General features: G+C 38.7%; 1 protein-coding gene across 13 annotated transcripts in view; it reads left to right on the top strand.

Moving 5' to 3' along the window:
- TSNARE1 (t-SNARE domain containing 1) overlaps positions 1–27,830 on the top strand; it is a 451,500-nt gene that overhangs the window by 366,664 nt on the left and 57,006 nt on the right. For all 13 annotated transcript variants that reach the window (XM_088179949.1, XM_088179899.1, XM_088179963.1 and 10 more), the window contains one exon: positions 24,300–24,415. In XM_088179949.1, coding sequence (XP_088036075.1) covers positions 24,300–24,395 — 96 coding nt within the window. In that variant the 3' untranslated portion in view covers positions 24,396–24,415. The remainder of the gene's footprint in view (positions 1–24,299; positions 24,416–27,830) is intronic.

The raw sequence follows: 27,830 nt of genomic DNA, 5'->3' as shown, positions 1-27,830 counted from the left end.
ACCAGGATCCCCAAATCCCTCTCTGCTCTCAAACTTTCATCCCCAGACTCGTGATAGTGGAGATTGTTCAAGGTGCAGAACTTTGCCCATAGACTTGTTGAGGTTTGCATAGATTCCCTCCTTATCTATCTATCTATCTATCTATCTATCTATCTATCTATCTATCTATCTATCTATCTAATTTATTTATCTATTTTACATTTATTTATTTATTTATTTATTTATTTATTTATTTATAGTAGGAAACAATTCTTGGAAAAACAGGTGGTCTTGCTGTCAAACAAAGCTGTCTACAGGAGCAGATGGGAATGATGTATTTATAGGCATTTTCTGTCTGCCTTCCAGGGCTGTGAGGATTCCTGGTGATGGTTTTGGGAACAGTCTGGAGTGCAGATCACTGGAGTTTACAGCCAGTTCTGGAGCAAAGAAAAGCTTCCTTGGGTTCACTAAATCCCCCCCAAAAAGGGGCCTATGTCTCTCCTTACCTCCCACCTCAGCTGCTGTAGGTGACACTAAAATGAGTGTAAAAGCAACAACACCATTCTCTGTCAGAGCAGGGAATGGAACAGCAATTGAAAAATGTGCCTGTGTGTTGACACTGAAGAAGCTTTTTGGAGGGCAAGTAGTGATCATTTCCTGGCACATGGAAGTACTTTAGAACTTAATAGACATAATTTAGATATTTTCACAGAGTTCTTCAAGACTATGTAGACCATAAAGAAAATTTAAGCCTCATGAAGACACCTTGTTGTACCCAGGTGACACAAAGCTTTTCCTCTTGGATATCATACAATAATTTGGGCTGGAAGGGACATTAAAGATCATTTAGTTCCAACCCCTCTGGCATGGGAAGGGATATCACCCAATAAATGACAAGGGGCTGTGTCTCAGGGTCCAAACAGAAGTCAGGGAGGGTTGGTGTGATGAAACACTTTTCCAGTTATTCATGAGATCAATACTTTGCCTTCAGAGATAATAGTGTGGTGTTAGCTACCTTTATCAGAGAACTAATAAATGGTTTTTGTAATTATAATTTCTCAGCAGATGAGTTCTGTTGTTTACACATCCACATGTTTTGGTATCCTTTTTTTTTTTTGTCTCTCCCCAATGCAATGCACTCTTTTATTAAATGTAGCACTGTAGACAGCAGCACTTAAGAAATAAACACACTCCACCTGGATCTATCTAAATGGTGTGTTTCTAGAGTACTTTATCTGACATCTAGACTAAATATAAACAAATTATCTCGAATGGCATATTTTATGTGTATATTTAGATAGAATGCATTTACATAGTTTTGATAATTCTGTTTGGAAGTGGTGCAGCTCATGTTCAGGGCCAGTGCAACATCTAGGCAATGCAGAAGCTTTCAACTTTGCAGAAACACACAACCCTGCTGCATCAAATATTCCCTTTTTTGACTTAAAATGGTGAAATTTACACTTCTGAAACTTCACAAAAAATTGTGTAGGATACTGATGATACATTGATTTTCAAAAGTAATTAGAAGATTTGATTGCTTATATCTCAGTTCAATTACTTGTCCATTGAATTTCATAACTGTGTTTTTTAAAAGTATTTATTACTCCAATGTATTCAGGTTTAACCAGCAAACCAGATTCAGAAATTACCATTTATTCCAGTGGTGCTCCCAAGCACCACACCTTGCTTCTAATTATAATACAACTGATGTTTCCAACTACACTTTTTGTTGTCTTTCCCATTAGTTTAAAGAGTCTTTTAATAGATGGCTTTTGTTTTTCTGTCCCAGGAATTATTTAAAGGCTTTAATGTTCTGTCTTTTGCTGAAAAAGAGTTTTCTAAGCCTTAAACATTTTTTGTCTTCTGACCCACGTCATGTTACTTAGCATCCATTTTAAACTACCAGTACTGAGATGTTCTGAACATTTTAGTACCAATCTCTTCAGTGTCACACAGCCATGAAATCAGCCAAGGTTTGCATCAGACCTGTGGTCATATGATTGCACCAAGAGCTCACCTCGAGCTGTTTATCTCCTTTGATTCCTAAATCTTCTGCACTCTCTACATATTAAAATACATTTTCCCATTTCCAGTGTGTATATTTGCAATTCTCAGATGCTTGGGTTTATGCCTTTCTGCATTGAAATGTTTTAATTTGTTTGACTGGGTCTCTTTCACCATCTCTATTGCCTTATGTTCATTGCAGCACTTTGAGCACTGCTGCAAAGGTCAGAAATGTCAGATCCAGGGGTTGTTTCAGAAAACCACCTTAGAACTTGTTCTTTTCAATGAGTTCCTCAACAACAGCATGAAGAATTGGAAAGCTTTGTGGATATGACCATGCCCCAGGAAATGGATCATGAGGGATTATTGGTGGTCTCAGACTTTCCTTTCCTTTCCTGAACTTTCCTTATTGATATCTATATTGACAATGTGCCACCTCTTTATTTGAAATGGAAGTATTTTAATGCTGTCCCTACCCATGACAGGGGGGGATGGATGGAACAAGATGATCTCTAAAGTCTCTTCCAACCCAAACCAATTTATGATTCTATGGAAATTTCTCCGTGCTGCATTTTCTGTCAGAGCATTCTGGACTGTAGAAATCAAGGACCTCATACTTGACAATTGGAATGTTAATCACCTTCAGCAATAAGTTTTTTGGGTTTGCTTTGTTTTTTGTTTGTTTGTTTGTTTGTTTGGGGTTTTTTATTATTTTTTGTTTTGTTTTGTTGTTGCTGTTGTTGTTGTTTTTTACATTTTTATATTTTATTTTTAATTTCAGAATGAAATGTAATTAATCCCAAAATCAATGTTTTTAAAAAATGAGATATATATCTGTATATCTATATATTGTCTAGTACTGGTCCAGCCCCATCCTTTAATTCATTCTCAGTTGATTCCTGTGTTGTTGCATTCTTTTGGGGTCAAACTGCACATTGTAGTTACTTGCCTTGCTGCTCTTGTGTTTCTTTTCTTTCATTCTGCCCCAAATCCCCAAAACATTTTTTCTTTAGCCAGACCAGGAATTGTTTCTACTGGTGCTTTTAGCTTCTCTTTGTTGTGTGTAGCTGACCTTACAACCTTTCTATTTATATTACATTTATATTTTTAAGCTCCATCTCTTAAGTAAATGAGATGTATTTAATCAATATCTGTCACAATCTATCATCACTGAGACTTGAGGATATCAGATTAAGGTGGGGTTTGGGTGTCCCTCATGGAGATTCCAGACTATGGATGTGCCATTTGTGGTAAGAGAATTAAAGAATCCTGGAATGGTTTGGGTTAGAAGGGTCCTTAAAGATCACCCAGTCCCAAGAGTCATTGTCACAGTGCAGGGACATTTCCAGTCTGGATGTAGAACTGGAGGGTTGCAGAGAACATTCCTCCCCCATTCACAGGACAAATCCTTCAACTTCTAGTTGCTGCCCAAAATTTATCACTGAATCAGGATGAGGTTTTAGCTAAAACTCTCCATTTTTTTAATTGTGAGATCAGGGCATCCTCCTCAGTTAATGGGCTGTTCTTTTGAGCACACTCAATTTGCTTTCTTATTTTCCTATTTATGTGGTTACTGCTGTGATTTCTTTTTTTCTCAGAACTTTCTCAGTTTCAGGAGACGTGCCCTTTAGAGGCACCAATTATATACATAAGATGTTACTGATTGAGAATTGATTCTGTTTTTCATCTTGAATGAAATCAAATCATGATCACTCATCCCTGGGTGCCTACAGATTTCCAGCCCAGTAAGTAATTCATCTATATCCCTCATTATCAGGCACAACCAAGTCATTTTGCTGTGGCCTGCTATAAGAAGTAGCAGTTGCCAGTTTTATGCATTAATAGTCCTCTTTGCAACCTTAATCATATTCCACACAAACTGAAATTTTCCTTCCCAACATAGATTCTAGTTTTAAGTTTTTAACCTTCTCTCATCAACAGGCAGGTGTTTAAGAGTAACTTCATTTTCTCTGCTGTATTTGATAGTTATAACAAATCCCCACCTCTCTGTCTCCTCTTGGGCTTTACTTAGTAGCACTGAATTGCAGAAATGTAAATTATTTTGCAATAGTGGCTCAGAAATAATCCTGAAATTCTTATTTGTCAATAATTATTTAATAAAAACCAGTGTTTTTGATGAAGGGTCCTTATTGCTGTCCTCTCCACCCCTCTCACCTTTCTGGGCTCAGCATCTGCCCAGGTGCAGAACTGAAAATCTCCATAGCAGAAATGTCTGTTCACACATCACACACAACAACGTTGGTCCTGCAGTGAGACCTCAGCCACGTCATTTTATTTACATAAATCTCTGTCATCCATGGAGAAGCATTTTAGAATTCAGCAATGTCTTACAGCTTTTTTATCTCAAATTATCTCAGCTGAGCTGCTGGGGAACAGCTGGAAACAAACAGGAAAAAAGGAGGAAAAGGCCTCAAATTGCACCAAGGGAGATCAGGTTGGAGATTAGGAAAAACATCTTCACTGAAAAGAGTTGTCAGGAATTGGAACAGGCTCCTTGGAGGAGTGGCAGAGTCACCATCCCTGGAAGCATTAAAAAAAAATGGGTCCATGTCTCACTTCTTGGCATGATTTGGTGGGAGTGGTGTTTTTGGGTCAAGAGTTTGACTTCATAGTCTGAGAGATTTTTTTCCAGCCTTAATTTTCTATGATTGTAGAAAAGATCAAGCCAGTTTCTTAACCAGAAAAATCTGGTCAAGAGGAGCATCTTCAGTGACTATACTGGTGAAGTGTTGAACAGGCCATGAGCTCAGAACAGCTCTCCTTTGATGTGTTATTCTCTTGCAATGCCACCTCAATGTATCACAAGAGATGAGGGAGAAGTGGAAGTGCTTTTGGCCTATATTGTGGGTTTTTTCTTATGAAATACTTGGATTTTTGGAGCTGGCTTATCCAGAACTTGTATGGTCTTAAAAAAAAAATATACATATACACATATATATTAAAAAAAAATCTCAATCATCCACTGAATTGAGATGTAAACAATGAAATAAGGAGGTCAAAGAAAAAGAGAATCTTCCTTTAAAAACCACACCATTTCTCACTTCTCTCTCACCACCACACCCACACAGCCATTTATTGATTCATGGCAGTTACAAGTTGACAATCAACAAATCAACACCTGAGCCCAGCTAATGAGATTAACAGAACTAATTACAGAGAGATTGTAATTATTTCAGTTCCACTGCTTTGAGCATCATAGGCTGATGCACCCAAAAAGGCTCCAGTTGCAGGGTTTTACAAACTAGGTGTGTGTGACTTTGAGAAATTCAAAAAATGTTACATATGAGTTCCCCACCCACATCTCCTTGTAAGCTGCTGTTCCAACAGGACATTAAAAGGATGGACCTGTTTTTATCTTTGCATTAACACACGGCTGTTTGGTACCTGTAAACTTGAGAGGTAAAATCACTTTTTTTTTTAAGTATAAACTATATCAGATGGTATTTCTACATAAGCACCCAAGGAGGAATACCTTGGCTTTTTCTGCAGTTTTTAGACCTAAAAGCTGTGGGGTCTTTGTGATCTGTTATTAATGGCAATGTGCTCTGTGTAATTAAGCTACAAATGCACGCAATTATCAAAACCTCAAAATATTCCAACATGATTTTTCGCTGTGTGAAACAAACGAATAATGAATAATTCCACGAATCTTTTGATATAATTTCTGTGCCATTGAACAGGTGGAGCAAAAAAAGACATAGATATTTTTTCTTTTTCCTTCTCGGAAACATCATCTTTGTGCCTAAGATGAAAAAAGAAAAAAAAAATAACAAAACAAAACAGAACAAAAAACACAAACAAAACAAAAAACAATAACAACAAAACCCAAACCAAAACAAAAAAAAAAAAAAAAAAAAAAAACCACAAAAATTAAAAATAAATAAATAAATAGAATAATAAAAAAAAAAACACACACACAAAAAAAAAGTGAACAAACAAAAAAAACAATAGAAGGAAACAGTTCCAAGATCTTTGCAGATCTTTGCAAGGAAACACTGAGGAAAAAAATAAATTGGCAAGAAACAAGGTTAAGAGCTTAATACCCAGAACTGTATTGAAGCCACAGCTCCAGCATCCCTGGCTATTCCTTTCTCCCAGCCCTTGGCACCAGTGACAGCTTGCAGAGATGACAGCACTTGGCAATATTGTCATGGCCCACGAGTTCCTTGCAGGATGAGATATCAGATGTCAGAACAGCTGAAAGGCAGCAGCAGTCCCAAATTTGTAGCTTCCCTGCCATCCTTTCTTCCTTTCACCATCAGCTTTGCTCTGACACTGCTGGGGCAGGCTCCCATGGTTCACATCACAGGTGCACCTTAGCTCACCTGCTGGCTGAGGCTTCTCCTCCTGTTTTTTTCTAATGCTTTTAGTCATGGAGAGCTCCTGAAGGAGGGTGGGCTGAGACTGTAAAGCAGAAAATTTCTTATTCAAGAGCAAAACCTCCAGAGAAGAAGCAGTTGCCTGTGAAGGCAACCTCTGCTCCACCATAGTTAATTTTTTTATTCAATCTGGAGATGTGAGCATAGTCTGAAGTTCATGGTCAGCCCAGTCTTTGGCCTTACTGCTAAAAGGCTGGGAGCAGTGTTTGTTCTTGATCTTATAACCATTTTATCTGCTTGCTTGAGAGGCATGGCTGCTGCTTCCTGCTTTGTCTTGTTTTTCTTGGATAGAGAAATTATCTGAGATCAGATCCAAAAGGGACCTTTGCCTTATAAAGAGAAAAGAAAAAAAAAAGAATTATTATTCCATATCTTTGCCTGCGACAGGTTCTTCCTCAAATAGAATTTATAGAGCCAAAGAATATCCTGAGTTGGGAATGACCCACTGGGATCACCCAGTCCAAATATTGCCATGATGATCTACAGGGTCTGCAGAGGTAACAGGACATTGCATTTCACTGTGTCCCACGAGCACTCACTGAAACTCTAGGACTGAAACCCGAGTTTTTCTCCAAAGAGCAGAATAAATAATGCCTAATTTGGTGTCAGCTGTGGCTATTGTCACCCTAATTTTTTCTTTTTCTTGCATTTCTCCCCTTTATACTCCACTATACATAGATTGTATGGACTTGGTATTTCCAGAAACTGCATTATTTGCTGTTTAAGCAATTAACTTCTTCCTAACCAAAGAAGGAGGTGTCTTCTCTACAGGGCATCAAGTGCTCCAAAACTAGAACTACTTTAGATGCTTCTGTTCCTCTCTCAGATGTGATTGAATTTGGCAAAGAAGTTTTGGAGCACTTGGGAGCAGGAAAAGGACTGACAAACAGAATACCTGCTTTCCTACAAATTACAGGCTACTGACAGAGCACATCAATCCTTCTTTAAAAGGATATGTGTAGAAGGACAAAAAAAGGTTTAAAAAACATGTAGCTTCAGATTCAATTTTTATCTGTCAGCAAGCATCCCACAGGTAATCTGATAAGCATCAACTGTTTGTAACATTCACTTGTAGAGCAGCATTTGGGCTATTTATTCAGGAACTCCCCGATTAGAGAAGTAATTTACACCCACAATTTTATAAGGCATTTTGATAAGATTTAGCAAGATTATGGATTAAAAATAAGACATCTCAACAGTGAACTAAGCAAGGCAGTTCACTGACATTCCCAATCACTCCTCTTTTAAATGGCAGCCAGCTACTGCATGGCTGGAATCAGAGACATGGAATCACAGGATGGTTTGTGTTGAAGAGACTCTAAAGACCATCCAGTTCCACCTCCTGCCATGGGCATGGTCAACTTCCACGATCCCAGGGTGCTCCAAACCCTGTCCAGCTTGGCCTTGGACACTTCCAGGGATGGGGCAGCCACAGCTTCTCTGGGCAACCTGTGCCAGAGCCTCACCACCCTCACAGTAAAGAATTTCTCCTAACAGTTAATATAAATATCTCCTCTTTCAGTTAAAAAACATCCCCTCTTGTATAATCTACCTGTCCATTCCAAAAGTCCCTCTCCCTCCTTTTTAAAAGCCCTCTTAATATACTGGAATGAGGTTTCCCTAAATCCTTCTCTTCTCTTAGCTGAATAATCCCAATTCTCTCAACCTGTCTTCACAGCAGAGGTGCTCAGAGAATCTTCGTGGTCTCCTCTGGGCTTGCTCCAAGAAGTCCAAACCTTTCTTGTGTTGAGGAGCCCAGATCTGGTCATGGTGTTTCAGGTGGGATCTCACAAGGGACAGAATCACCTCCCTTGATGTGCCAATGATGTGAAACACAAAAAAAACCAAAAAAATCTGATGTTTTTTCCGATTGTTCAGGCTAGGTTGGATTTAAGCAAGGATTTTTCCAAGCTTCCAACAGACTGCTTATTTGCATCCTAACAGAGAAGCATGTTGTAAACCCAGGAACTTCCCAAGAAAATAAGGTAAAGGAAGCAACCAGGTCTGGGCTATAATAGAAGGTAAAATGCTGGAGAATTTCACTGAATTGAAACCCTCAGAAGGTAAAAAGCTCCTGTGTGCTGCTCTCTTGTACCTACTGCCCTGCCAGACCCATTTTGAAGAGAAGTCAATTAATGGCTTCTGACCAGTTCTGGTTAATGAGTGTTTTTGCCTCATCAGACTTCTCTGACTGACCGCAAAAAAATATCTCTAAAATGGGAATTTGTGCAAATTTGTGCTCCTCTGAGCATTGCACATGATCACTTTTTGTCCAATATTTTGCTAAAAAAGAAGGAGCCAAATTCATCAGCCACGGTGTCAAATTTTCCTTTAGAAATTTGATTCTGTGTATTCCATCCATCTTGAACTGGTTTCTGGCAGTTACACAATAAATTCATCATATTTCTGATGGAAAATTTTCTCCGTCCAGCTGTCAAAGTAGCGTTGCCACTTCTGGAACGATTTTTTAGCACTCTGTCATGAATAACCTAAGATCATACTTTAATTTTAAATATATATGTATATTTTCCCCTTTGGGAAATAATTATGTAGTCTAATAGAACTTGGTGCTAAAGCTTTTTCTTTCCTCGAGTTTAAATTGCTTTTTTATTTTTTTTTTCTTCAGAGGCATAATGTATTCCTATTACTCCTCCCAGAACACTCTAAACTATTTTCAGCTTACACTGTAATTTCTAGCTTTTCCCCCAACCCCCCCCCACTTTCCCACAATAATTCCACCACTCTTTTTTTTTTTTTTTTTTTTGCTTCAAGTTATTAATAAAGAAAGACTTGGCTCCATCAGTTCCTTGACATTTTTGCAGACATTCTGACAACGGAGTGAATAAATTATATTATCCAACGTTAGCCAGAGTAATGGCCAATTATGAATGGAGAAAAGCAAGACCAGATGAAGGCTGGAATTTCTGCTCCTGCAGCACATGAATGGATGTTTTATTGAATCCTGTGCTGCTGTAGCAAGAGCCAAACAACACCTGAGTGCCTGAAGGTGGTGGAACTCGCACATCCCTCTGACTTTTGCTGGCTGTTTCCATGGGAAGGGCTCTTTCTTTCTCCAGCTCCCTCTTTTTATCACCAGCCCAACACTTCACACAGCACATCTTGGGTCTCAACACGCAGTGGAAGCACAATAATCTCCCCAAAGCAATCCACATTTCCCCTTCCCCAGCCTACAGCAATCACCAACTTTTTCAAGCATCACCACACCGTCATCTGTCAACCACTGCCATCCAATAAAGTCATCCATGATTAATTATTCTTAAATGACAGCAGCATATTGAAACAAGCTGATAGCTGCTGACAGTGGAAATCCAATTAACCTGAATTACTATCTTGATTGTGGCCCAATTAATGTCAGCTGTGCTATGTCAGAAGTGAAGCCTTGGCTAATATAATTGTTTAATTAATTGGTTGCAGAGATTAGTTGATGTGAGACTGCCCTTACACCAACTGCTTTTCTTATTTTTCCCCTCCCCCTGTGAACATTAAATTTGAGGGAGAAGCATAAACAGCTTGTCTACAGCTTTTTCTTGAAGTGGATAAATTAAGTTTATCTTAAGTTCTATCTTAAATATAGTTTGAAAGCTTACAGAGAGTGTAGGGGAGCTTTTAAACTTCTGCAAAGTCTATTGTGGCCCTTTGCTTCAGCGAGTTTCACTGTGCCCCATCACTGAGATCCAAAGGGATTATGAGGAATTTCTTTGATACACTCAAACTGGGATATGATGTAGTTATGAGTTCATGATTTCTCTGGCTGTTAAAGCACATCTAGAGAACAGCAGGAAGGGTGCTAATGGTGAGGGGTGGATTTATTTGTCTTTAGAAATAGAAACTTGAGTCAGAGGTGGCTGGGGGTTTGTTGCTCATGGTGTAATATCTGCCTGGTGCCTTGAGATTAGTTCATCTTCTCAGACCTCTTGTGAAAAGACTGTCCTGCATGACAAATAATTAAGAGCATTAAGAAATGCATTATGATCAATTTTAGGAATGACTCATGAAGGAAAAGAGGCTGTTGGTGGCTGCTCCAGTTGAAGCACATTACAACAGCTATTACCACCATCTTTGCCATATCCATTTCCATTCCTCCAGCTCTCCTCTGGTCATCTTTCGACAGCCATAATGCATTTAAAAGTAACACTTCCATTCATAATGGTTGCAACTCAATGATCTTTCAGGGTTTTTTTAGCCTAAATAGTTCCATGATAATATGGTTGCATAAAGGATGAGATAGAAGTGCAAAAAACCAGCTGTGGTCTAAGTGTTGCACTGAATCACTTACTAATAATAAGTTGGAGTTTGCGAAGTAGAGCAAGAGAAAACTTCCCTTGATCTTCACCAGAAACTTTAAAATATTCTTAAAAAATACAGACAGGCTCAGACTGATTACCAAATAAGAGGATTATAATGAAAAAAGGATCTCTAATGACTTAAAGGACCTAGCATTAAAAAGTTAAACTTGGTAAATTAATATGTTAAGTACAAAGGCTGTGACAAGCAGTGAGGGGAAAGTATACACACATCCATACAGATATCTATGTGGGTTTTTCCCCATGTGGAGATCAACTATTTAAGCTCTTGTCATAGATGCCAGGAGAAAAGGGATGGAGAGTTAAAAGCTTTGATCAGCTGCATGTAAAAAAAGCTGGGACACTTCACAAGTTCAGAGGTTCCCTTCACTTCTCCAGACTCTTCAAAAATATCTGGTTTCTTCAATGTCAACCTCAGAAAAATTCCATAACCAGGACCTCCCTGGAGATATTGGTCTTTGAGCTGTTCTCCAAATAGCACCAGGGCATAATCTCCCATGGAGGTTTCAGTTTAGGTGGAAGTGCTCAGAACTACTTTAGAAACTTTCTCAGAGCTTCAAACCAGTCATTCAGTCCAGTTTTCAGGACTTTGGGAGAATTTGTCGATAAGTTTGGGAGGATTTTCAGATCAGCCTTATCCTAAAAAGTGATTAATGTCCTCATCTTCTCAGCAGTGTAGGAGAAACACTCACCAAATTTTAAGAAAACCATGTCATAACAAACCGAACTACATAAACTCCTTTTTAACTTAACTTAGTTGCCAGTTTAATAATTTGTTGTCTGTGCACCTCAAAGAACACTTTCTTTAGATGATGTGTAACTTAATTTTCTTTTTCTTGGCTATAAGTTAGTTATGGTTGAGTGACATGTTACCTTTTGGCTGCATGTCCCAGGTGCTACCATTCTGGAGAATCCATCTCTCTGCTGTTTTGTTAATTGGAGGAAATGTTTACAGGTTGGCTGTTCCTTACACAGCAGAACTGGATGGGGTAGATGAGCTTTCAAATGTGAATCTGGCTCCAAACTGGCACCATGACAGGAACCATAAACACAAAGATATGTTGGATTTAATACATTTCATTGCTTTCTGCCCCTTTCCATCCTTACAATGAGATAAAACTCAAACATGAAGACTGTTTTCACTTCTTCCATCCTTATAGACCTGATTTAATTTAATTCTTTCTTTTCCAGCCTGTCCTGTCGTTGCTGTGAGGGATTGATATGCTCTGTAGGACAGACTGTTGGCACTGTGCTTTGTGACATTCCCAGAGCTCTATTATGTTGTCTATCACAGTCGAGTTATTCCTACACACTTCACGTAAGGAGCCCTTTGTGCTGGCAGAGCTGACAAGACTCTGCCTAGACACGGGAGCTGTGATTCTGACCAGCAAGGTCAGGCTCCAAGGCCGTTTGTGAAGCAATGCTGATATCCCATTGTTTGTTACAATCATCTCTTTCTTTCAGAATCCATTACAATTTGTCATTGCGCAGTGATTTTGACATGGGCGCAGGAAACTCTCAGCTTTGATGGCAGTGAATAATTCAGGATTCTCTGAATGCTGTGTCATTGCCAGGGACTGAGGAACAGTGAAATGTTTTGACCTTTGGCCATTCTCAGCTTTCTTATTCATTGTCCCCCTTAGCTTAGATAGACCAGTCTCCACTTTAGGATGTATTTAAGGATGCTGCCAAGAGCTCAGAATGGTTGTTTGAGAGATGAAGAGACAAAAACTAATTCCTCTGCAATATGAGCTCCAGTGTCATATCCATAACTATTGTGTGAGTACATAATTAAAGAGAAATGCTTTCATCCCAGAAGATTTTAAAGGTTTTAAATTAGAAATGGTTCAAGCAGCTTACCTAAAAAAAAAAAAAAAAAAAAAAAAAAAAAAAGATAAAAACCCATCCCTATAAAAACTGGATATTTAAAAAAAAATTGTGTTTGTGTGTTGATCGTGGCAAATAATGGCTCCATCATCACAGGTGTCACAATTTTTGCTCTATTCATTTAATGAAGTCACATCCCTGATGTTATAACATGGAAAATGAGGAATGAAGAAGTTACATGACTTATAAATGGCCACATAACAATTTAATGAGAAAAGAAGGAATAGTGCTATATCTGCCTGTACATTTCCCCTCATTGCTTTCTATTTCAGATTTAGTTTTGGTATTTATATTTAAATGCTCTTCTTATAAGTCCTGAACTCTGCTCTTTGACTTTCCCTGGATCTCCATCTGTTAACCTGAGCAGCAAAAAAGGAGAATATTGTCTCACACAAGATTTTCCAATACTTGGTGCTTTCCCCTGGAGTCAGGAGTTCAGTGTCAACTCCATCTACCTCCTGCCATTTGTACATTTAATCCACCAGAAAATTAAAAAAAAAATAGAGAGTCAAAATACTCTTGAAACATTGAAGAAGATGTTTGGATTTAAACAAAGGCTTAGATCAGGTATTTTGACAGCCTAACCAGTTCTCTGTGGCTTCTAGAAAAAAATCAAACTGCCTCGAATTTAATTCTGTGCCACCCAATAAAATGATATGGAGGCTCTATTTCTGCTTAGTTTCACTGGTGCTACACTAGATGTGACTTTTTCCACTTCATTTTTGTGACAGACATATAAGTAAGTAGTAAAATGGAAATATCCTTTTGTCATTTTGCAATTATTTAAGATTCTCAGTTTTTATGTCTCAGTTCTATGTTGAACAGGTGAAGACTCACATTTGCAAAAGTATACATAGCTTTAGGAAGCAGTAAAATAGATTTTAGTCTGTATTAGGCAAAGTGTGAGGTTTGCATTCCTTGAGCTCCTAGCAGACAACTTGTCACTTTCCAAAAGGAATGTTTTCATGACTGGTCTCCATGTAATTTTCTCACTCTTCCTTAGCCCTCTGCTCCCAAGTACCCTGCAAGGTGCAAAGGAGCAGCAGGGACATGGTGGGTGCTAGTAAATATTTTTTGAACTCTTTGTATTCCAGTACCAGGAAAAAATAAAAAAAAACCCCAACAATTTACTGTATTTAGAGGTCTCTTTAAAATTCAGTGCAGCAGAAGTTCAGCTCTGTTCTATGACATTACACAATAATGCAGGGTAGTTTGTGCCTGTCAATCACTGTTTGACAGGCTAATGGGAGTATTTTAGTAGTAGTAAAGATAGTAGTGATGTTAGTGATAGTGGTGAGCAAGGTTTGTAGGAAGTAATGTTCTGTATTAAATCAATAGATGCAGTAAAGAAAAATAATTCCCAATCATATCAATAAATGGAATGGAAACACAGACACTGAGCAATGCCTATTATGGTTCTGTGACATCTTTGCCCTGGAGATTCATCAGCTCCTAACACTGACAATCTGAGGCATTAATGGAATGGTACTTCATGGAATCCCTTCCAAAATTTGATTTTACTTGGGATTCCTAGTGCTAGGAGGAGTTTTTGTGTCTCAGTTACTGTAATGTACTGACTTATACTGAGGTACAGAGATACCTTCTGGTGGTAGGGTCAGGCCAGCTTAGACCTTCAGGATGTTGTTTGTGCCTGAAGACTTGCACTGAGGATTTATCTTTATTACTGCTGAGATGTGAAGCCAAGTGTAGGTTCAACAACACGGTGCCTTGAAGACACAAAACTTTTCTTTGAGTCCCAGCATGAACAATATCGTTGTACAAGAGGAAATGACCTTAAAGGAGGTTTAGGTTGGATATTAGGAAAAAATTCTGCCCTAAAAGGGTTGTCAAGCCCTGGAAAAGGCTGCCCAGTGAAGTGTTGGAGTCACCATCCTTGGCAGGATTTAAAATGTGTAAATGAGACATGGCCTTGGCAGTGCTGGGTTAATGGTTGGACTTGATGGTTTTAGAGGTGTTCCACAATCCAAATGATTCTGTGATTCTTTATTTTACCACCCCCTGCAAGTACCTTTGTTTTCTTTATTTGACATTTGAGGATATTCAAAAGGTCCTTCATGATGTTACACTCTTTTTGAAGCGTTTTATCTTTATTAGAATTTTCATCTATATTCTTTTTTGCACCTATGTACAGGGTAGTGAGGAGAAATCGTGAAACTATTTGGGCCAGTCTCATCAGAATACACTGGAGTTAAGCCAGACTTAATGCTTCTATTGGCTCTGGTCCTTTTAAGATTCTGCAAAGTTTGACCTGGTTGTTGTTGGCAAAAGGAGCCAGTCTGGGGGGCTCAAGTGTTTTTGGGAGCAGAGATGGAGCTGGTTCAAGAATTAAGACTTTGTGCCCTGAAAGAGAATCTGATGATGTCCAGACCAGACAAGTGAGGTTGGTCGAAGGCTGCATGAACTGATGGGCTCAAAATGCTGAGATTGGCAGCACAAAGAGCCAAAATCTGTCATTTCCAGTCCTTCCAAGTAGTCCCATTCATAAAATAATATAAACTAACTAATAAACACAACTCAGCAGGAAGATTTTCTTCGAGCACTGCACAGCTTTAATGTGGTCAAATCATTCTCTCTCTGCTCTGTGTTTCTGGGCTTGAATTGCTGGGGGAGTTAAGTTCTCTCTGAATCTGCCTGCGTGGGGCTTTTAAGCATCTCAAGGTGGTTTCTGCAAAAGTACAAGCATTTGTTTTGCTCCATTGGGTGAATTTTGATTTGGGAAATGCGGTCTCTGGTGTTTCAGGTGCACACACCAGTCATTACCTGCTTTAAATTGCTGGCTGGGTCTGCTGTGTAGAACTCAAACAGCTGCCAGAGGTAGGTGGCTTCATTCCAGAGCTGGTAAAAAGATAATCCTCTTTATAGTGAATTTGTAAATCACGTTGGAGGTTTGCTGCCTTGAAAGGCGTGCTGGAAATGTAAGCCATTATCATGTGTTATTACAAATGATGTCTCAGCCATTAGAAAAACAAGTGTATTAGGGGAATATTAAGATTGCTAATTCAAGCATTCGGAAGGTAGAAAATGCAGAAATTAAATCTGTGTGTACAGGCCCAATATCAGCCCTTGTCAGCTTTTAGAAAAACCAACACAGAAAGCATCCTCATCCTGATAGATGTGGCAGATGGGGAAATTTATCTCAAATTTTGATCTAGTCAAGAGTGTACATGAACAAGGGTTTGAAAGAAATCATTGCTTTCCTAAACTCGGCCAAATTTTCCAGAAACATTAAAATGAGCACCCTTATCAAAGGGACAATCACCTTTCTCCCTTTTCTTCCTTTTCCAGGACAAGGGAAAATGGATTCAGGTGTCACCAGGGGAGGTTCAGGTTGGATATCAGGGAAAATTTCCTGACTGAAAAAGTGGTCAAGCATTGGAACAGGCTAGCCAGGGACAGGGTGGACTCAACATCCTTATGGGTGCTCAAAAAAAAAGTAGATGAACACTTCTTCATATGGTTGAGTGGGCAAGGTGGTGATGGGCCAAAGGTTGGATTTGATGGTCTTAGAGGTCTTTTCCAATCTTAATGATTCTGTGATTTTTCCCCAAAGCAGGGAGGGACTAGAGAAAATATTTCCATTATCATTTTCGTGATGGGATACTTGGAAATTTTTTAACAGTTTTCTCCTTTGATTTGGCCGGTGTATTTTCATTTCAAAGAACTAGCTTGGGGTAGATTCCAGGCACAGAAAATTCAATCCTGGATGGTTGTCCCTGGCTAAGTAAGTGGCAGAAAATACAGTCTTGCAGTAGGATATGCTGAGGAATCATGCCTGTAGATGGCACTTGGCTGCACGTGGGATATTATGACAGAAACATGTGGAATCATGGAATAATTTGGATTGGAAAGGACCTTAAAAATCATCCAGTCCTTCCCTTCAGCCATGGGCACTTTTCACTAGACCAAGTTTCTGAGGGCCCCATCCAATCTGTCCTTGAACGCTTCCAAAGATGTATGCACAGAAAATTAATTAATGAGAGGGGGATCATGAAGAGACTCATGGGGAGTGGGAAAACTGCACAGAATTAGTGGAAAGCAGTAAATGCATAGACACAGCATCATAAAGAAAAACATGGAATCAGTCCAAATGACATGGAAGTGAAAGCCCAAAAACATTATGTCAAAGCCAAGTGATCTATTTCCTTGCTGCTGTGGGCTGGCCTTTCCCTGTTGCTCTCATATCTTCTGGGGGTTTTTTTCATATGTAACTTGTCTACTTTGTTCTCGTTTAAAAACACTGTAAATGCTTAATAATATTCCTGGCCTTTTCTAGCCTGCCTGCAGAAGCAGTGATATTTGATGGCAAATTCATTGTAGCTCTATCAGGAAGCCATACCATAAATGTCACCAAATTTGGTCAGTGCATTTTAATTTGTACACACGTTAAAGGTCATGTTCTTCCCTTCCACTGCAATAACACAGAGTGTTTACTCTCTTATCAGAGCTGATTGTGTATGGCTTAGCTAAGGGATCCTATCAATGCAATGGAATATGAAATTATTATTATTATTATTATTATTATTATTATTATTAATAATAATAATAATAATAATAATAATAATAATAATAATAATAATAATAATAATAATAATAATAATAATAATAATAGTATACTACTGTTGCAAGTGTAGGGGGATTTTTTTCCCCTCTGTATGTTTACTTAATTCTTGGAGGTAACCACACATCCACAACATCTGACTTTCTGCTTTGTTGTTCCAGTATTTTCTTTTTCTCTCCCATGAGAGCTCCCCAGCCTTCAGCAGAGCTTCTGCTATTGTCCACTGGAATGACAGCAATTTCAGATTCATAATATCATCTCTGTATAAACACGTCCAAACGTAATTAAGAACCTGGGCTCTCAATCCAGCAGATCTCAAATTAGCTTTCAAAATGCATATTAAGAGCACAGACAAATGCTTTCATGAAATTCCAAATGACCTCTGAGGTCAGGGTGAACAAAATTGTATGAACCTCTTTAATGTCACAAAACTCTCTACAGAGATTTGCATATAAAATGAACCATTTTATGTCAAACAGATTTGTTAATCTTACAATAAAGGAAGCAGCACTTGAAAATTAATCAGGGTGGGTTTTTATTGCCCAACAGAGGCCCTTAAAAGGACCTGACCTGATAACTAGAGGCTGTTATTGTGTGGTTGCGAAATTTAATAATTTTTGTTTTTAATCTGCTGAATGGGTTTGGAGAAAATAAATTTCCAGAGCAGGTTAGTCTGCAATGGCTTCTTTGCTCAAGTAGTGGAATTGTACTTTCAGAAGTTCTTGCAGTCCTGACTGTTTGAAAATGCTTCATGATTTGTTCTTTATTTTAAAATTGTGTTTGAAATACGGGGAAGCATTTCTGTATGTAAAATGAATTGTCTTATTGAGTCTGTTGGCATTGAGTACATGGGTACTTTATGCTTGCTTACCATAATAACCTAAGAAATGAAAATGGAAAAATGGTCCTTTTTCACTAGGAGACAGATTTTTGCCCATACATCCAAACTGAAAAGCTCAGGGTATTCCCAGACCTGTTCCTAGTCCTCGCTCCCAAATTTTGGAAGCATTGGAAGAGGCTGCTCAGGAAAAGGCTGGAGTGATGTTCCTGGAAGTGTTTAAAAACCTGTGGATATGAAACTCGAGGACATGGTTTAATTGTGAGCAAGGTGGTGCTTGCCAGGTTTAAGGTTGGACTTGGTGATCCTAGAGGTCTTTTCCAACCTTAACAATCCCATTTTTCTATTAATGCTTCTATTTAATGCTGCAGGAGGGAAAGAGAGAGTCAGGTAGTCTTAGGTTACCCCTCTTGGCCAAATCTCCTTGGTTACTGCCATCATCCTTATCCCAGTGCCAGGGCTGAGACCTGGGAGTGATGGAATAAAGGTGGGATGCTGGAGAGATTAATTTAATTAATTTCTAATGAAACCAAACCTGCCCAATTTTGTCCTGCTGAAGACCTAGAAAACTGCCCAGCCATGAAGTCCTAGGGTGTAACTCTGCTCTGCAGTGCTGTCATATGCTCTGATGTTCCCAGAATAGAGCTGCTGTTCTAGTACAAATCCCCGCCTGAACTAAAATTCCTGTTTCTAGGGATTTCCACCTCCTTTGTGGAGGCAGTTGAGAAATCTCAAACTCTCTGCCTTGCAGTCCATAAAGTAATCAATCCACAAAGGCTGGAGAAGCTCAATGATGATTTTCTATATGTGAATCAAGTGGGTTTTTTTATTGATTGCTGTTGGGTTTTTTTTCCATTCAATATAAATACAGAAAAAACAGTTTCCTTTAGCCTCTTCTATTATTTATGCTTGGCCTCAGCTAGTTTTTGAATCCTTAGCAAGAAAGTTATATTTTTCCTCCTTCTAAATGTATTTGCTTAGGAATTTCCAAGATGAAACTTACTTTTCTGGGCCTGGGGCAGTAATGGGCTTTAATGGGTTTTAATTACTTAACTATCTGTTGTGACATAATTAAAATATCTTTCAACATTTCATCCCCAAGAAATAAATATCTTCTAGGCTGTAAAATATGACTTGTAGCTTAATTTTTTGGAACAATGAGGGAGAGGTTTCTTCCAGGCTCAGTCACATCTTGTTTGCCTGTCAATATAAAGTGCTTCTCAGCTGTGTCCCTAAATAGCCTTGCTCATTCCTTCCCTGCTTTTCACTCCTATTTTACATGTGTGTTTAAAGAGCCTCTGTCAGGATTAAAATATATCTTTACTTATTTTACTAAAAACCCTGAGAGCTCAGAAAATATAACTGTAAAAAGCCATTACATCTTGCTACAGGATTAGAATTTTTTTGATCCCACGTTGCGTTCTTTTCATCTTGGGAAAATGTGTACAGTGAAAATAGATTAGCTCCAATTTAATCAACAAGTTCTAGGTGTTGTGGGAAATGGACTTACAACAAGTTGGGACAGAGTTATAAAACCAGGGCAGTGCTGCAGCATAGCATTCAAGGTTTAGAACAAGCTAAGATAATGAAAATGAAATCAGATAGTGGGCTTGTAATTATTTCTTATACATTTTACAAGAGAAGATAATCTTGTAGCTTTGAACTTTTCCTAAATTCAGCCTGAAATTGTTTGTTGCATTGATTTCTCTATTTAAATATTCATTTTAACAGATAGTTAGAGGTAGTCAGTGCTTTCCAAGGTGGAGTTCCAGGATATGTTTCCCAGGGAGAAATATGGTTTTGGGAGGTTTTGTTAAATTCCATCAGCTCCTGTATGTGGACAGAATTTTGCAATTTTACAAGAAAAAAAGGAAAAAGCAGCCATAGATTTTTGTGACCTTCAGGAGTGTTTGGCAAAACTTCCAGGTCTCTGGGAAAAACAAAAACAAAAACAAAACAAACAAACAAAAAAAACCCAAAACAACAGTTATTCCCTCAGGTTTCTTGGATACTTTTTGAGGTTGAGATGAAGACCCTCCAAATCTAGTTTGTACCAAAAATGCCCTTCAGCTGTTGATCCATCTGCTGTGCCAATGACCTTGGATATGTCTTGTCTGCAAACATCTAACTCCAAGTGCAGGTGGAAGATTCTGGGCAAAATGGTCTTAAAAGTGCTCCTGTGAGCAATCATGGGTGTAGCTTCAGAGCTTCCAGGAAAATCAAGGAAGACAGAGAATAGGAATAATGCACAGTGTGAGAGAAGGATCCTCAGCAAGGGAGAAGGGGCTGGGAAAAGATGAGTGAAATTCACTGTGAGATAGTCGGGTGTGTGGGAAATGCTGCAGAAATGCAAAGCTCCCTGAAGAATTATGCTGTGATTCGTTTTACAGGTGGTTTGGCTTTTTGTGGGTTGTTTCAGGGGTTTTGTTTGTTTGTTTGTTTGTTTTGTTTGTTATTTTTTTGTTGTTTTGGTTTTTTAAAATTTTTCATCAACTTTTCTGTGGCTGTGGTTCTGTTATTGTCCTGGTGAGAAATCCTGTTACAGGTTTGGAAACAGCTTTCCATTTCCATGTAAGTGTAGATTAACTTTGATGCAAGGGGGTGGCATCATGAATCACATTTGCTTTTTATTCTTTTTTTTTTTTAATTCCTTGGGAATATTGGAACTCTCTTGGGATCAACTGTACTTTCACCCATGGAATGTGTCTCTACATCATCAATTTAAAATGGATATAACCCAATCATTGCACTGATGTTTGGGATGGAAATCATTAATTATATGAGTCTTCTGTCATGGAAACCCCTTGAAAAAAAATTAGGATCTTCACATTAAGTGAGAAATTTGTGTGGATTCATGTGAACATGACTTTAGATAGATGTCCTAAGAAAACTTGAGTAGGTAAGTAAAATTTCTGAATATGTATGATATACCCAGCATAATAATTATCCCCTTACTGAATAAAGCAGAAATCAAACTTCAGAGGGAGGGCAAAGATTGCTCCCTGTATATGCATACATAGAAAAAACAATTTGGAAATGCTTCACTGCTCAGTGCTTACATTTCTGAGATTGCTGTGCTTCCAGTGTACAATGTTACCTCAGGGTTTTTAAAAAAACTCACTGAAAAACTCATTCAGAGGGACGTGTTTCTTTTTGTCTCTCAATTTCCTTCAAGAATGGCAGAGGGGCAATAAGATACCATTTGTAGTCTCAGTTTGGCAATCTCTGTTAACCTAAACTAGGGATAATAAGCAGAGTTAGGTAGATGTAATCCTATTATTTATGTTATTTATTAGTGTATATTTATGTAATATTCAAGTGACGGTGCCCAAAGTTTTCAGATCCCGTCTGGGGAAGAAAATCTGTTCAACACATTCTGTGCTTGCATCTTTCTCCTCTGATAAAGGCAGGGAAAGGGTCCCAGGAGCTCACAGAAATTCAGGCTGGTCCTCACCACAGGACAGGCTTGATGAGCTCCTGGGGTATGGGGTATCATATAATCATAGAATATTAAGGTTGGAAAAGACCTCCAAGGTCACCAAGTCTAATCCCCATGCCAAGGCTCATTGAAGGGATTCTGGGATTCTTTCACCATCTTTCTTGAAGCAGGGTTTGCACTTGTCCAGTGAAGGGACATGCTGCTTTTGCTTATATTTTTCTAACATATTTTTCAGTATTTTTCTAACTAAGTGACAAAACCTTGGGGTGCTGGTATCCTGCCACTCTTCCTCAGGATCTGTAGGAAAGTTGGTGTTTCCAGGAAGGGATCAGAAGTTGCTTCTACTGCTCCACCAGCATGGGGAGATTTATGGCTGTAGACTAAAGCAACTCAAAGAATTCAACATTTTCCTTATTTAAATGGAAAATAAGAAAAAAAAACCCAAACTAGGAATAGAATGGACAATCCTGCCATGGGTTTTATGGTTGTGAAGGACAGTTATACCAAATATGCTAGGAGATATTTTAAAGAGCAGGAATCATTAGCCTGACTTGCCAGCCAGGACTCAAAAGCTCATAAAATGTGAACCAAATGCCAGGATTCAGACTGGGCTGCATCTCTCCTGTCCTCTCATCTGTCCCAGTCTGTTTATGTTTTAGTTGGTTAAAAGCAAGGAAGAAGGGAAGGGAGAGTGACTATGCAAATGCAAAATGAGAGTGACTTGTAATGCTGGAAAGTGGAAAAGAAGGGAATCTCTCTGCAAAGGGAATGATGGAAAAGCCATGTGAAGTGATAACTGTGCAGTCTTTGAAGCTCTTAATGGGACTATTTGAGAATTCTGCTTGAAGCTAAATGACCCATTAGCATCCTCTGCTGACCAAACACAGGCTCTGACTTTTTACAAGTGGACAAGGACATCTGAGTGCCTTTGAAAGTCTGCAGTTTGAAGCAGAGGTTTCCTTGTTTGACTTGGAATTAATGAAGGTTAAAATTAGAGGGGAAGCAGAAGCAAGTCTGTTGTTTCATGGGCTGAACTTTCAGGATTCATTGCAGGTACTCCTAAAGAAATTCAAGTGTCAGGTGAGGATCTGCTATGAAGAAACATCCTTTTGTGTGTGGAAAAAAAAAAAAAGGTTAGAGAGAATCAGAGACTCATAGAATGTTTTGGTTTGGAAGGGATCTTCAACATAATCTCATTCCACCCCTTGCCATGGGCAGGGACACCTTCCACTATCCCAGGTTACTCCAAGCCCTGTCCAACCTGGCCTTGAACACTTCCAGGGCTGGGGCAGCCACAGCTTCTCTGGGCACCCTGTGCCAGGGCCTCGCCAGCATCACAATAATTTCTGTGAGCCTTTCCCCACTCATATTCTCCCCACAGAGTGACCATAAACTGATGGAAAAGCATGAACGAATCTGTGCTCCAAAACAGGGGGTTTGGGAAGTGGAATAATGTCCCTTCACACATTCCTTCCTAACATACCTGACAAGAACATCCCTCTTCACAAAGATACACGGAATTATATATTTAAAATGCTTTTTTTCCCCTCTTCCAAATCAAAGAAATCCTATCTGAGTGATTGAAAATCTGATGGAAAGCTACAATGATTCACTGATTATCTGCTAGGGAGGCAGGACAGTACAGCATTTTAAAGTGAAAAAAAAATCTGGAAATCTACACTTTGATAAAACCACCAGTTTGATTGGTGGTTGATTGTGGAAGACAGTACAGGTCATGCATCACTGTTCCCTGCTGTAGGCGCTTCTCCAGCTTGTTTGGGCACTGAGAGGGAATGAAGGACAGGATTTGGAGCAGCAATGGAAGAGATGAGTCTCCTGTCCTTTGTGGTGTAAGACACCAAAACATCCACAGAACAGAACAGCCAGGGAACCATGCAGGGCACTGCAGAGTGACATAAAGCAGTTAGAGAAGGACCCAAGGCAGACTGAGAGACCTGATTGCAGCACTTAGGGAAAGGGAAGGAAGGAAAAGTGGATAAGAGCAGTAATATTAATATCATCTCTCCTGTGAGAGTGTTGCTTCAGTTGTAAGGAAGGTAAAGGATTCTGGAATAAAGCAACTGGTTTGTCATATCAAGATAACGTTATTGACTCTGGTGGCTGGAGGACTGGTTGATCTGATCTCAAGGAAAATATCCAAGTTAAGGATTTCACTGAAGTTACTTTTTTGTGTTTGTATTGGATAACAGGACTACTTACACTTTGGGATCATGGAAACACCCTTCTAATCTATCTAAAACAGGAGGAAGGGAAATTGAATTATCTGCAAAGATTTTAAGTAGGAAGAAACAACATCATGTCCACAGATGGGTTGAAGTAGAAATAGACATCAAAATTAAAACTCTGTAGAATCTCTTTTACCATATGTGAAAGTGAATGAGATCAGGGTGGTTAACACTGGAAGCACATTTGCCTGCCCTGTGAACAGCCCATGTCAGTGCTTGTCTCGATTTCATTGCACAGCAGAGTGGAGAGAGAACTCTTTCTCTTTCAGGGGACAATTTTCTCCTGTCAGCCTGATGCAGCTCCAACACCTCCAGACCAACCCCAAACTGAGGGGCCTTACCCAAGTTCATCCTTCCAAGCAGAGCCTGGAAATTTAGTGTGACACAGTGGTTTAAGCAGGAAGGAGGTAGTGTAGAAAAAGGGAATTGTATCCAGGAGGAGGAATCTGGATTATCCAGAAGGATAAGTCAGTCCAAAAAAAAAAGAGAAATTCTCTATGTTGCTTCAGCTTGGTCCAAACTATTCTTTCAATGGAAAAATAACATTTCTTTGTGTATTTAATCTCCATTAATTAATTTCTTTGTCTCTCTCCTCTCAGCTACGAGCCAGGAAGATGAAGTGCTGCCTTCTCTCCATCGCTTTGGCTGTTCTGCTGCTCGTTGTCATAATCATCGCAGTCTCTGTCAAGCACTGACCTGGCTGAGGTGTGCACAGGTAAAACCCTTTAGCCAAGTCTTTTATCATACTCTGTAAGGTGCCTGAAAGACACTTTAGGGAGCTCCTCGTGGTAAGAAAAAAATATCTTCACCTGCAGAGTCAGGTCTGGCATACTAAAAATATTTATTTTTAAAGGTTATTAGAAATATTCTTAATGGATCCTTAAAATTAAGCCAAGGTGATATTCCAAAAAACAACATAGGACTCTTTCCTCTGCTATTTGTGTCGTGTTTGATTTTTCATTAAGCTCATAGCAATGCTAACTAATGGATCCTAATTATTGGGATTAGGAGTTAGAGATGCAGAAGCAGTTTAAAAGACTCTGGGCTGGAGCAGGGTCAGGGGCAATCCAACAGCCCAGAGGTGTTCCCAAGTGCTTTTATCTTCTGGGATGTTCCAGAGACCCTCCTGAGGAGCAGGAAGACAAACACCTGGAGATTTCAGTAGAGATGAAAAATAAAATGGATTTATGGTGATCTTTGCTCTGGATCTATACCTAGAAGGAATATTGGTCAAGGATGATTGGGCTGTAACCTTAGGAATATAGGTCAGATATCAAAGCATTAGTGAAGTTTCACCTATAGCATGTTTACTTTGCAAAACAAAACGTGCTTGAAATGTAAAGTATAAGACACACAAAAAAATATTTTCCTTTCTTTTCCCTCATTGCCCTGGGATGACTCATCAATTATTTGTGATATTCTCCTTCTGATGCAAATCATCTCTGGGTTTCTCCTTCTTTAGAAGGTTGCCAGGCCAGGAAAGAATATCAGATTTACAGTTTTCTAGCCCCCAAAAAGGGGCTGTGTACCTGCTGCCAGGGCAGGAGTCCCATCTGGTAAAACCAGAACCCAAAAGCAGCAATGGGACTTTTCCTGCAGACAGCAACTCTCCTGTGAAACTATCCTTGGGAAAGCACAAAGGGTTGAGTGTTTTTTAAATTATTTTGTTTAACAAGGGTTCAGTGTACTTGAAAATGCTCTCCTTCCATGTGAGGATGAGGCTTCTAAAGTGCCTTCTTTCCACTGGGAGCTAAAAGAGGTTGGTTCAAAACCATCATAGAAAGGTGATTCTTCACACTTCTTAAGCTTTGGCACTTCTTCTGCCTGTGGTCGTCAAAATTTGATAGAAGAAGGTACAAGAAGAAATTGTACAAATAAAAAAAAAAGAAAAAAAATGTTGAAAGATGTCAAGAACCGTCTCACTGATTAGGATCACAAGCCCTACATCATTGGAAGGAGAAATAGGTTGAAATATTTTGCTACACTTGAATCTTTACTGAAGTGTTTGGCCAGCCCTGAAGCAAGGATTTTATTAGTGAAATGGACTTTTAATTGATGTTCTTAGAGCATATCTGTCTGTCTATCTATCTATCTATCTATCTATCTATCTATCTATCTATCTATTTCTATATATTTTTATCCCAGTTTTATAGAAGAGACACTGCAAACAGGGATCTGTCCTTATAATTTAAATACATAGCAACTGTAATAATTTTAATTGCATTACTCTGCTTTTACTCTGCATTAATTCAGAAATGTGTTCCATCAGGATAATCTGTAATATAACACAATTTCTTTTAGTATAGTTAAATATTCCTATCTAGTGGAAATTACAAATCTTATCATCAGTTGACTACGTCTAGACACCTTTTAATCAAAATCCCTTTAGTGGAGAAAGTCAGAGAACAAAATATTCTTACAATAAAACTCCACTGGAAAACTAAAATTAATCTCCTGTTATGAGATCCATGTCTTGAGGGAAGTGAACCTAAAGATACTAATGAAAGCACCAGGAAAAATATCATGCTCTACTCTTCATCATCAATTGTGAAACTAATTATTGAGCTTCTAAAACAAGAGTTACTCTGCAGCAGTAGAACTGGAGGCAGGACCTGCACTGGGTTCTGCTGGAACAACGATGATTTCTGATCTTTATAAATGGTTCTTAATCTGAGTTAGCCCTAGTGCTGTGCAGCAGATTTCATATTTGTGCTTTGAGGGTTTCTAAATAAGGGTGTTTTCAGGGTTTCTGTGTCCACAGTGATAGATTAAATTCTATTCTGAGTTTTAATGCAAACAGATTTTTTAAAAATCCATGATCCATGATTTTTAAAATATCAGTGGATATAAAGACTACCTCAAGAAACAGGTTCATATAAAGCTCTCTTACTTTAGGGAGATAGGGAACAGCTGGAGTTTAATGTGGAACAGCTCTGCATGACTTCAGACAAAATAAAGGGAGGAAAGCAAGTGAGGGAATTAATTACTGAATACTCTGGTTTGCACAGGACATATCACTGAATAAAATCCCGGTTAGTAATGACTGGCAATAACTTCCATTTAACATCTCCTCAGAATGTTTGTTCCATGCTGGATTAGTAAAGAGCCAAAACAAAAAGCCCCAGCCACTCCATTCCAGTGGTTTAAATCCCATTTGCAGGATATTAAAGTTAGGCTTCTTTAGCTTTCATGGCTGATGATAAGAAATATGAAGGTCACTATTCAGTGAATTAAAGAAATTATGCCATTAATATCTATGATCAGGATTTATTGTTTTGATCATTAGCATATATTCTTGTGTTGTTTTTTTGTTTGTTTTTTTTTTTTAATTGGTTGATGCTTCTACTTTTTCAATAACAATACCAAAGCAACAGCTCTTCTCAAAAGAAGAATTTTTTTCCCACACCACGAATCAGACACAGCTTGGACAGACAAGCCCATTCCTTCCATAGGGGAGATCACTTGATGGATCTTGCAGAGTAAAAAGCAGCTTTGCCTGTGAGTTTCCCCAGCAGTTGTGTCATCACTGGTGATAACATTGAAAACACAATCACAGAATGATTATAGGCAGGTGCTTTATTGAAGAGCTCTGGGAATCAGGGGTGCAGACCCAAATCTGACTCTGATATGGATCTGAGATGAACATGTTTTTATACCCTTTTCATTATATAACTATATATTAATTATTAAACCCATATTGTTCTATTGTGTACTCTATATATATTGATCTTATCCAAGCATGTATTCTTTTAATTTTCATTAGCCCCCTCCCCAAATATTCTTTCTCATGATTCTTGCTGCAATTACATCATTTCTCATGATTCTTATTACGATTAAACAATAATCATATTCAATTACCAAACAATCATTACATTTAACAACATTTATCACATGATGATTACGCAGGTGTAGCTTCACATGATCTAGAAAAAACAAAGCTCAATATTCGTTCCCAGGGCCAGGTTCTGTTTCCCAGGCCTACCAGACCCAATCTTCCTTTCCACCCCTCTAAATCTGTTGTTTGCAGTTCCCATGATTTTAGAAGCATTTTAACCCTATGCTATCCCTGGCTGCTGGCTCAGTGCGGGCAGAGGCAGAGCAGCTGCTCAGGAGAGCTCCCAGCCCTGACT

Source organism: Sturnus vulgaris, chromosome 1, assembly GCF_052056855.1.
Source record: "Sturnus vulgaris isolate bStuVul1 chromosome 1, bStuVul1.hap1, whole genome shotgun sequence".
Lineage (NCBI taxonomy): Eukaryota > Metazoa > Chordata > Aves > Passeriformes > Sturnidae > Sturnus > Sturnus vulgaris.
This window is presented reverse-complemented; position numbering and strand designations above follow the sequence as displayed.